The following is an 11,673-nucleotide window of genomic DNA, read 5'->3' on the forward strand; positions in this document are numbered from 1 at the left end:
CCTATTGTTAATATAGTATATATTTTTAATGCACTTGTTTATATAATACTTACATGACACATTAAGACATATATACTATATCACAAAACCAAAACATATTGAGAGACATGACATGCATATTAGAATCAGAATGTTTCCTATTTATTTTACTAATGTTTTGAACATTAAACTCATGTGTTTCTATTTTATTTTATTGTCTAACATGTTATTTCACCATTAACCCGCGATGCAATGCACAACTTGACTATTCATCTTCCAAATTTAGGTTGACGTATAATTTAAAGTTTAAAGTTGAAAATCATATTTTGATATTTAAAAAATAAAAAAGGAAACCACATTTATAATAATCCCCTCTAACTATCGTTAAGCCTAGATAAATAATAATAAAATAAATAAATAATAAAATCAGTACCTTTAAGCCTATGTTGAGCCCAATAGTTGAGCCCAAAAAGCTATAGATGCCCAATTGCCTCACAAAAGGCCCAAACTTAATAACACGCCAAGCCTCAACATATACACATCAGTCTTCGACTCTGAGAGTTCGTCAACAGCGAAGAAGAAGAGCACCTCCATCACCATGGAAGCTCATCTCAGAGTCCGAGCAGCGTTACTTCTCTCAGTCTTAGCGCTTCTCTCACTGCTTGCCAGATCCTCCTCTCAGGAGATTCAGATCGTCAACGCTGAGCGCAGAGTAAGCTTGAAACTTCTCCAATTTCCCTTGCCAATTCGCAAAAATTATTCGGAGATTCTGAAATTTATAATTAGGGTTTTGATTTATTCTTCTTAGCCATTTCTCTGGTTTGGAATATTTATCTTTCTTTTATTAAGATTTAAGCTACGTTTGGTTCCCTATAAAATGTAGAGAAGATAAGAAATGCGTGCTACTGCAAATTGTAAGAACAGAAAACAGAAAATAAAGAAGGAAACCCGTATTTCGGGTTCTAATTTGTATGTTTTGAATTTAGTTTCTTTGTTATTGGAAAACGGTAAGTTCATCATGATTTGAGCCTAAGTTTTTTTAATCTGTCCTGGTTGATCACCGTATTCCATTGTTACTGTGATACATTTTGTTTATTTGGACAATTCTTTGTGTATTCATGTTGTGTTTGGTCTTCCCGAAAATGTAGGATAGAAAAATGCAAATATTAATGGTGACTACTTTTGTTAGACATAATTCAAAACATAAACTCGCTATGTTCGTGCTAAACAGGAGCTGAGATTAGGGACAGATGCACGGATTTTTTTCCATTGGGTGGCTAACTTGAATAGGAGAAACAATTCCATTGAGTTGCTGTTGGTCAATGGCTCTGTTTCTTCGGTTCAAACTTGAGATTAGGAAACACATTGTGTATTTCTATGATAGTTTGTTTTCCAAACAGTTTAGTTGGCAGCCCAGGTTGGACTGCCTTCCTTTTGATTCCATAGAGGAGGAGTAGGCCTCTTGGTTGGAGGAGCCATTTGAAGAGAGTGAGGTGCTTCCGATGGTGAAAGGTATGAACAGTGATAACCCTGATGGTTTTCCCATGGCTTTTTTCCAAGCTTGCTAGGAAGTGATCAAAGTAGATATTATGGGAGTGTTCCATGATTTTCACTCCATAAGTAAGTTTAAGAAAAGTCTTAAAGCCACGTTCATTGTTCTCATTCGAAGAACTCAGGAGCTATCAATGTTAAAGATTTTCGACCTATCAGTATGGTGAGTGGGGTTTACAAGATTGTTGCTATCTTTAGTCATAATGGTTTTACTTGGGTAATGCCTAGGAGAGTGGTTGACCTGTTTGCTTATTGTAGAGGGTTGCGTGGCAATCCCTAGAATGCAGTAGTGGTGTATTTGGAGGGAAATAAATAATAGGAGTTTTGAAGACCATGAGAAGACGATGGCAGATTTAAAGTCCTTTTTTAATGCTCTTTTTCACTGGGCAGCTGCTTTAGACTTTCTTTATGTGCTTTATTTTCATGATTTTTTAACCGTCTTTTTCTTTCCGGTTAGGTGTTCCTCTTGTATACTTCTATGTACATGAGTGCGCCTTTTGCACTGTTTAATGATATTTCGATTACTTGCAAAAAGAAAAAGGTAAAAACAGGAGATGTGAAGCAAAAGCGATAAAATAAGAAATCTATATGAATTCTTTACCCTCCATTTTGTTTGAAATCTAAGGAAGGCTATATATTTGTTGATTATATCTGTAAAGGTTCATTTATAACGTTATTCTCAATTTATATTCTATTCCTGATATAGTTAATCATAACATTTTCATTGCAACGTTGGATATTGGATATTATTCCAAGTAAAAGGAGTGATTTTCTTCCTCATATTAATTGTGTTGATATATCAATCTATGGGGGTAATTTTCTGAGTGATTTGCTGTTTAGATTTTCTTCGATTTCCTGAGCTCTGAATGCTCCTTTTTCTATTATTGCCATTACTAATTTGCTGATCATGCTTGCAGATTGACTTGACATCTCACATTGTTAAGGTTTTCCTAACCTTGAAGGTATTTCTTTCTAATGCTTCTCTGATTGAATTTACCATTTGACTATTTGCAATTTGTAATAACATGGCATTAGTGTCTAAAAGGTCTTTTTGAGATGTTGAAATCCTATTTAAGGGTTATAAAATGGGGGCCCTGGTTTTATGTACATGTCTTTGTCATGGTTTATATGGTTTGCAAATTGAAACGGTCATTTTACATATATATATATTTTGGGCCTATATCAAACTTTCTCATGATAACTCGAATTATAATATAGGTATATTACAAACTACCCCTTATGATTAGTGGCAATTCCATCCAAATTGACTGATTCTCCACATGAAGCATATGTATTGGATGAAATATGCAATTTAATCCTCAGCTAGCCCTTAGAATAGGCGGGAACTTAGTTGTTTCTTTCCAAATTCAAGAATAAAATTGTTCATCTACCTTTTTCATGAAGTTTTAAGTCTCATTGAGGGCCAACTGAAGACTAAATTTCATTTTTTAAGCGGCACATGCGGATTCCATGAATTTGCAAGTTGGAGTAGAATATATGACATTTTCATTTTACTCTAAAGCACAGGAAAGTTTAGTTATGGTTTCCAAAAGACAAACAGGTAATACGTAAATACGCTTAACCACAATGAGATACTTTGTAATGCCTTTGCGATTTCAAAAACGCAATTTTTAAAATCGCGCTTATTTAAACCGCAATCCCAAACAAACCACTTAAAGGATTTTTTCCTCTATTTGTATTGAGAAAACAAATAAAGGTTAAGCTATATATATATTTGCAAACCTCATGGTTTGGGAGCTCTTCTGTGATTTTCTCTACCAACTAAATCCCATAAATCCTATGTTTCATATATTCTAGTGCTTTTCTTTTTTCATTAAACCCCACTGTAAGGGTCTTCCACTGGAGCTGCTTGTAAAGGTTGGATACCTGATCTGCCTGGCCGCTCCCAACTGAAACCGACCAAATTCAGTCAGTTTCGCCAGGGTCAGGTAAAAACTAGAGGTTCAAACATACATTTGGGTCAGAAGTCAATTTTAGGGGGTAGGTTTTCCAACCCCTGTCTGACCTCCCTCAATATATATAGTTTTTTTAGGTATTAAACCCTAGCAGCCAACCCTCAGTTCCCCTTAGACCGAAAAAAGAAAGAAAAAAAAAAACGGATGTTATTAGTCAGAATCTTGAAATGATAGTCTCAGTGAGAGTTGATATTTTAGTCATTGAAAATATTTCACATTGCTATATAGCCTATGTTTCATGCTAGAAATTGCAAATATTTTGCTCTATATATCTGACTCATGGTTTCCTTTCAGGTTGAAAATATTGGGGCATCCCCTGCTTCAGAAATACTTCTTGCATTTCCTCCCACACAAGTCGATCATCTAGCACTTGTGAAAGCTCAAGCAACTGTTGGAAAACGGAAGAAGAAAAGTTATTTGCCCCTTGATGTAAACCCAACTGAGCTACCTGATGCACCAAATGGAACCAAGCATTTCTCAATATCTTTGCTCAATCCATTAAGCACTGGGGAAAGTGCAACACTGGAAGTGCTTTACATATTGACACATTCTCTAGAACCTTTTCCAGCAGAAATAAGTCAATCAGAGTCTCAGTTGGTCTATTATCGTGATAGTGCAATAATATTATCACCATATCATATTAAGCAACAAACGACTTTTTTTAAGACTCCAAGTACTAAATTGGAATCATTCACAAAAGTGGAACCGACCAACCGTGCTGGTACAGACCTAAAGTATGGACCATATGAAAATCATCCTCCATATTCGTTTTCGCCCATAATTGTTCATTTTGAGAATAACAATCCATTTGCCGTTGTTGAGGAGCTAGTCCGTGAAGTGGAAATATCTCATTGGGGAAGTCTTCAGATCACAGAGCATTACAAATTGAAGCATGCTGGTGCTCGACACAAAGGCGTGTTTTCGAGGTAGGGTTATTGCTCTGACACATATCTTTGTTGTAGTCTTTTGGAATTTTGTGCAAATGTTTTGTCCTTTATCACTATCATTTGGCTATGATTTTGCAACTTAAGTTTTTGAACTCTCATTCAGAATATTATATTAATTGAGAGAATGTCGTAGTAATATGTTTATACTTATCTTTGTTGACAATTTTTCCTAGAATTTTTTTTCCTTTTCTTTTGCTTTTTCAATCTTTTGTTTGGTAGCTCCTATAAAAGATGGACATTTCCTTTATATATATATATTTCTTCTCTTGGTCATTGTTTCATTCGAATTGTTCATACTTTTGAAGTTTCCTTTTGGTAGGGTTGAATATCAATCTAAGCCATCTTTCAGCGGGGTGCCATCATTCAAAAATCTTCTAGCAAGACTACCCCCTAGGGTTCACTCTGTATACTATCGAGATGAAATAGGGAATATCTCAACATCACATTTGCGTACTGATCCCTGGAAGGTAATGTGTGATCTCTTAACTTATAGTTCTATTCTAGAAGATTATTTGTATTACTTGTCTAAAGAATGCGTGCAACAGATAGTTTATTCTCTTTATTGATTAAATGTTAGGATAAAACGTACCTACATCATTCGTGATTTAATACAATTCTATTAATGCTCCCTTGGTTTCCAATTCTTCTAATCACACTGGCTGAGGTATCCAATTGGAAAACCCAACATCCCAGCATTTCCTATTGAAATCATTAAGGAGTTGATGAAAGTAGTTGATTAGAACAATTGGATATCATAAGAAACGTGATTCAAAAAATTAAATGCCCATGGGGTATCAATGGAACTACATCAAACCACAAGAGTTGTAATTGTTTTTTTACCATAGAGTTTACCTAATTGTAAATGTTTGATTAGAAAGGAAGTTGGAAGCTATATGGTTTATTTCTAATTTAAACTAAAGGGTCTGTCTTTTGAGTAGCAAAAGTTGTATTGGAAATTTGGAAATTTTGAGAACCGCGAGAGGACTTTGGTGGAAATTAAGTCTTTATTTTTCAACACTTTATATCTTTGGACAACTATTTATGGTACTCCTTTGGTGATTCGTTATCATGATTTTCTTGTTCTTTTTTCCCCTACTAGTTAGGAGGCATCTCTTTTATACTTCCTGTATACATGGGGCGTCTTATGGCTTTAATAATGTCTCTATTACTTATAAAAAAAAAAAAGTAGCAAAAGTTGTATATCATAATTTTAGTCATATTGCCTCAAAATCAATCTTATCTTCATCAAGTTGTCTAATATTCCTTGTCCACTTTGGTCTTTTTGAGAGAATTGAATTGTACGTGGATAGGTAATCCAATCAATTGTTGCTTTTAGGGTAGCATGCAGCATTTTTGTAACCTGCTATGACTTCTTTGATCAACTTATATTCGTCTGCCTTCACTATTGAAAGTTTGACATGATAAGAATTGCAACTGAAGGCTTGCCAGAGTTTTCTGATGGTGTATTTCCATCTTCTTGATATGTTGGTCATATTTCAACTGGATAAGTGATATATTGGTAAAAAAAAAATTGAAGATCACTTGAGGAAAGAGGAAAGCAATGTAGAAAAAAAATATATCTATGTAAAGCTCACCAAAAAAAAAAAAAAAGGAAGTAAAATGTTTTTTCACATGTTGTGACTATACTTGTTCTTTACAGTCAGAACTTGAAATTGAACCACGGTATCCTTTATTCGGAGGTTGGAAGGCTTCATTTGTCGTTGGATATGGACTTCCATTGCAAGACTTCGTTTTCGAGTCACCTGATGGCAGGCGATACCTCAACTTCAGTTTTGGATGTCCTCTTGTGGAGACAGTGGTAGACAAGTTGACCATCAAAGTGGGTTTAGTAACTTGAGATTGCATTTACATTGTTATTGTCATATTTTTTGCATATATTGCTTCAAGGCTAATGTTCAAAATCTGGATGATAAATTTACAAAGTCCTACATTTCAGGTTGTGCTACCAGAGGGATCAAAAGACCCTTCTGCTGTGGTTCCTTGCTCAGTGGAGCAGCGTTTGGAGGTAACCCAACTTATCAATTCACACACAAAACACATTGGTGCAGAAACTCTCAACAGTGTGTCAACTCTTTTTCATCACGACATACATATGTATTTGATTCTATTACATTGACCATTTTGTAATAGGAGCACTGAGAATAAATTTTGTTTCCAAAGTACCTAAATTCTAGAATATTTTATTTTTAATTAATAATCTTTGAGCACTGTGTCATTTTAGGCTGTATGCTGTTAACACATTTGTTGTTGCTATATAAAGGCAATTATTAGCAGAATTTACAGCATCAGAAATTTATATACCACATCAAATAAGATCTATTTACATTTGGATATTTGCAGACCAAATATTCCTACCTTGACATCGTTGGGAGGACGGTGGTGGTTCTGGAAAAGAACAATGTAGTTCCTGAGCACAACTCTCCATTCCAGGTGATTTTGCAAACACATTATATAGACTCGTTTGAAATATGTTCTATCAAGTCGCAAGAATAAATTGGTTGAAGCAGTATTCAACTAAACTAAATCTCCCAAAGTTAGGAATTTGGACTCTGCATGTGCAGCCAAGCTAATGAACTTCGTTTGAATGTATTCATGACTTCTAAAATAACTGAAATTAGGAAACTTTCAAATAAGACATGATCAAGTACCAACTGACCAACCTCAATCTGGTATCATAATTGCTTAGTTCTCTTTTTTTTTTTTTGTGGGGGGGGGGTGTTAGCAGAGAAGAGAGAAGTACTGACCTCTCTTCAAATATGTTATGATTCTGATGCATCGAATTTTATGTTGTCAAGAATAATCATTTGACCGTTTAAAAATCATCAAGATACTATTGAAGTAGTTAAGAAAAGATATTTATAAACAAGACCCATGAAAATTATTAAAAATAAATGTATTCACGCAATGCATGTGTCATTTGGAAATTGACGAAGCTTTGCTCTAAATAAATCATGTGTTGTTTTTTCTTTTGCTGGGATATGTAACACTGAAAAAAAAAATATAAAAATAAAAACTAAAAAACAGCAAATTTCTAAACATGTTACCATATCCTGCTCAATACTTTATGCAAAATTTGGTGCAAATTGTAGCTGATGGCCCTTCATTCTGTTCCTTTTTTTATACCCCTTTTGATGTCTGCAAAATTTTGAGAATTAAGGATTGTATAAAGGCCGAGTTGGTCGGTACTTTTCATTGGTAAATTGTTAGCTGATAATATGCCAGGACTAGACTATCAGCCCAAAAAACTTAAAATATAGATCAGTTATGCTCTACAATAATAGATTACTGTTCCAGTGTTCCCTATTATGGAGATACCCTTTTTGCATCCTTTTGATATTAGTATGTTTTCTAGTGGATATTATTCATCCGAACAGGAAATTTGTTTGTAGTGGATATTAACCATTTTTCTTGTCTCTTATTTCTCCCACTTTTTTCAGGTTTACTACAACTTCAACCCAATTTTCATGCTTGCCGAGCCATTAATGTTGGCATCCGTGTTTTTCTTATTATTCACCGCTTCTGTGGCTTACCTACACGTTGATCCTTCCATACGCAAGTGATCATTAGAATTGTCAAAGGTAATTGTTTATACAACTTGGTAGTGTTATATTTACATATGAAAGTTTTATTATTGAAACTACTTCGCTTTCTTCTGTAGCTTGAATGGCGAACCACTTCCAACTTGGTTAGCATACGGTGACAGAGCCTAATTGGAAGGAGATCAGAGTGTTGTAAGTGAACGTTGGAAACCATAGCATTAGAAATTTAGAAATTTCGTTCTTTGCGCTTTGTTGCCTTTCATCGACTATAGGTTTTGCATTCGGAAATTTTGTTGCTTGTGCATCGTTCCCATAACAGGCTAACTTATGCCCCTAGCCAATGGGCGAGTATTGGATTGTTGTCCTGATTTAAGAAATATAAGGATTCAAAGTTCTTTGAAGAGAAGAAAATGTGTTGTCAGCTCTCTTTTTTCTTGCTGGAAATCTAGTATGGCCGGGACTCCTTTTTCCTGGTGGGCGAGAATATAAATAAGAAAAAGAAGGCAGCAAGCCACATGTGCCTGTGTTGGTGATAATTTCCACATGCGACCTTTAATCCTTTCCACCTTCTTCTTGACCAGAGGCTCTGGAGAGGAAATGGTCCAGGGCTTGTGGTGGGTTGTCTGAATATGATATTCTCCATCTCAAGTGAAATATTTCGCAGTTTAGATTTTGTTTTTGTTTTGTTGCATTTAACGGTATATATGGTGTCATATTATTTAAAATTTTAAATAACATGACAACATATTTATCGTGTACACTGTGCAGTGTGGCAGAACTAGGATTTTAAGTGGGGAGAGTGGGGCAAAACAAAAAAGATTACTTTTTTTGGGGGGAGGGGGGAAATTTATTTTTGAAGGTTCTATAAAAGTCTTAAAAAATGTGAACACACTCTCGTAATTCCGTCCCTGGCTATACACGGCAATATGTATATAAAATTTAATTTATACCATAAAATGGTTCATATTCTTTGGGGAAACGAAGAATGAATAATATATATATATATATAAAGGATATTTTGTTTTGTCGATGTTTTAGCATGTGAGCCACGTGTCTCTTTGTGGGACGTTGGTTTAAATCCTATTATGTCATCATCTATTTTGTTGTCAATGCCCTGCCATCCCCAGCACAACTATTGTCATCAAATTATTGTCATCCTTGTAATTACCAACTATAAACATGGCAAGTCAACATCCATGCCATGCTCCCCGTTGCTCCATTATCTTTCCTGTTTTCTTGATAATTAATTCCATCATTGCACTTATTTCATCCCTACCTTCACCAAAAACGATCATTCAAATTATACCAATTCAAATGGAGTGAGAAAAAGAGAAGGCCCAATCATGTTACCAACTCGCCCAGCAAGTTTTCTTGTATTTTTAGCTCTTAACTTGTTTGCTGCTCATAAAAATATGTGATTTCGATTACATCTTTTTGGGATTATCTGCCAGTATTGGCTTTCATTAATAAATTGTTTAATAGCGCGTATTTGTTAACTGCATTTTAAAATCTTAGTTTTTTCAAATCACGCGTATTAAAACCGCTAAATCAAACAACACAATTCGGGTAAAAGTTGAAAAGGTAATGGTTTATTTCACAACTAATTAAACTTACTAGATAAATGATATGATTAGGTGGCACTTAGACTTAGGTTTAAAGAGATCTTGAGTAAAAACAGAGAGCTGTTAAAATAAAAATCACACCAATTTCAAGATATCATTCGGCCAACACCATGTAATTAATTTATAGTTGTTTCATCATTTGCCCCCAGCTGGCCAATTGATCGATATGGAATTCTTTCATCATTTGGGGTCAAGAAAATGGTACTAATTAAATAAAAGCCCAAGGTTAACATAGGTGATAGGGTGACGTGAGGGATAATTAATTCCACGCAAAAAGTAAATTTGCAAGTTTGACTGCCATGTTTCGACAACATTATTTGAAGAGACAGACAATTAATTAGATGAAGTAGGTGTTGTTAAAATTTATTAACAAAGTATAATAGACCAATTTGTTTTACTCAATACATACCCCAGGGTGTCTGACTCTTGCCGCTTTGTCTCTTGGAGGGTTGAAGTGCATGAGCTATGGAGCCTAATTCTCTAGGGCATATCCAAGCCAAACGAAATCTATCTAGGGCAGAGAGAGAGAGAGAGAGAGAGTTCTCGATATAAATATAAATTAGGGAGTTGATAAGAAGAGTACAATAATTTATTTGATAAATTGAGATGCTATCTGGGCTAAGAATATTAAATGCTTTTATATTATGGTTCATCACATGGGTTGCATCCTGAGGTAAGGCTTATATGGCTATTTCCCACTTTTCTTTCATAGTATTCCCATTGCAATAAAAGTAATACCAATTACATCGATAGTGGTCGTTCGGTGGCTTTAAGAAAATTTTTAAGTGGTTAGACATGTATTAAGGTGAGAGTTTGACTCTCGAAATGAGAATTCTCAATCCTATTACTACTAGCCGTTTTGAGTCTTACCAATATCCTAATAAGACTAAGTTAGTCTATAATTTAATCGGACTTAAGAGAGTGATTGTAATTTTTACCGTTTAGACCCTTCTTGTGCCGTTCCCATCGAGACAAATGTTATTATTGTCACACCCAAGTAAAATAGTTACAATTAGTTTCTTTCGTGTAGTTTTAATTAGAAAAAAAGGCAATGCCAATTATCTAGGACAGACTAGACCGAATACAAGACGGGAATCATATGCAATAAGAATTGTTTATTTCAAATGTAATGGGCAACTCATGAAAAAGGGTACTCGACCTCTACCCTGCTTAAACAGGTATCAAGATCATCACACATGCAATAAACAGCTCTCAAAGCACCCGATTTGAATCCATCTGTGACAGAGAGAGAAAGAGGAGATTGTGAAAGGCAGAGAAGCAATTGATGGAAATGAGAGAGAGAGAGAGATTGTCAAAGGTAGAGAAGCAATTGATGGAAATTAGCAAGGATTTGGAAGGACGAAAGAATGAGTGGATTGGGCACCATCCAATTGGACAGCTTCACAGCCCACAATCTTATTTTAAGCCGAAAAGACAGCAGCTCCCATCTATTGGGCCCTCTTGCCGTTACGTGTCTTAATTCTTACCTTAACCAATCAAAGTTCAAACTCACGTTTCCAAAGTCTAAGAAAAAAGGCAAATTTGTTAACAGAGACTTGTTTTATGGTTAATCATCACTCCAAACTAATATATTAATTACCCCACTTCCCTTCTTTCTTTATGCTAAATTGCTAATCATTTTAAGCCATTCTATGATGCTGTCTTTAATTAGGTGGCATCACATTGCTTTAATTTTTACCATATTATCCTCCCACTTTCTTTAAAAAAAAAAAACTATTCCATTTAGAAATATAATACATCTTCACAAAAAATGCTTCAGGTTCATTACAAACTGACGTAACAGTTCATATAGTATTGTCATGATAATCACAATCAAATTTAGTTTAGTAATACTAAGAGTACTATAATTTTTACTACAAAGTCATTTACAAACCGACCTAATAATCTATAATTGTCAACCATACATTAATAAGCTCTTAATTATTTCAGAAATTATGAATTGCTACATTAGTTTGTAAATGAATTTGAAGTAAAAGTTGTACTATTTAAAGTAGTTTTTAATTTAATTATCTAGTAG

The 11,673-nt window shown here is 34.6% G+C and overlaps 1 protein-coding gene across 1 annotated transcript; it reads left to right on the top strand.

Moving 5' to 3' along the window:
- The first annotated feature begins 527 nt into the window (after positions 1–527).
- Positions 528–8,437, top strand: LOC132188203 (dolichyl-diphosphooligosaccharide--protein glycosyltransferase subunit 1B). Its single transcript, XM_059602611.1, has 9 exons — positions 528–691; positions 2,448–2,492; positions 3,801–4,432; positions 4,773–4,920; positions 6,114–6,293; positions 6,411–6,479; positions 6,815–6,904; positions 7,912–8,052; positions 8,133–8,437. Exons 1-8 carry the CDS (start codon positions 578–580, stop codon positions 8,032–8,034), a joined length of 1,401 nt encoding a protein of 466 aa, XP_059458594.1. The 5' UTR covers positions 528–577; the 3' UTR covers positions 8,035–8,052; positions 8,133–8,437.
- The last annotated feature ends 3,236 nt before the right edge of the window (positions 8,438–11,673 follow it).

The sequence above is a fragment of the Corylus avellana genome, chromosome ca7 (genome assembly GCF_901000735.1).
Source record: "Corylus avellana chromosome ca7, CavTom2PMs-1.0".
Classification (NCBI taxonomy): domain Eukaryota; kingdom Viridiplantae; phylum Streptophyta; class Magnoliopsida; order Fagales; family Betulaceae; genus Corylus; species Corylus avellana.

What these genes read in the sequence shown, in the direction of transcription:
- LOC132188203 (XM_059602611.1), top strand. Translation starts at nt 578, where the DNA reads ATGGAAGCTCATCTCAGAGTCCGAGCAGCGTTACTTCTCTCAGTCTTA. An exon ending in CACAAAGGCGTGTTTTCGAG is followed by an intron (nt 4,433 to 4,772) that starts GTAGGGTTATTG and finishes TCCTTTTGGTAG; the next exon opens with GGTTGAATATCAATCTAAGC. An exon ending in TGCGTACTGATCCCTGGAAG is followed by an intron (nt 4,921 to 6,113) that starts GTAATGTGTGAT and finishes TGTTCTTTACAG; the next exon opens with TCAGAACTTGAAATTGAACC.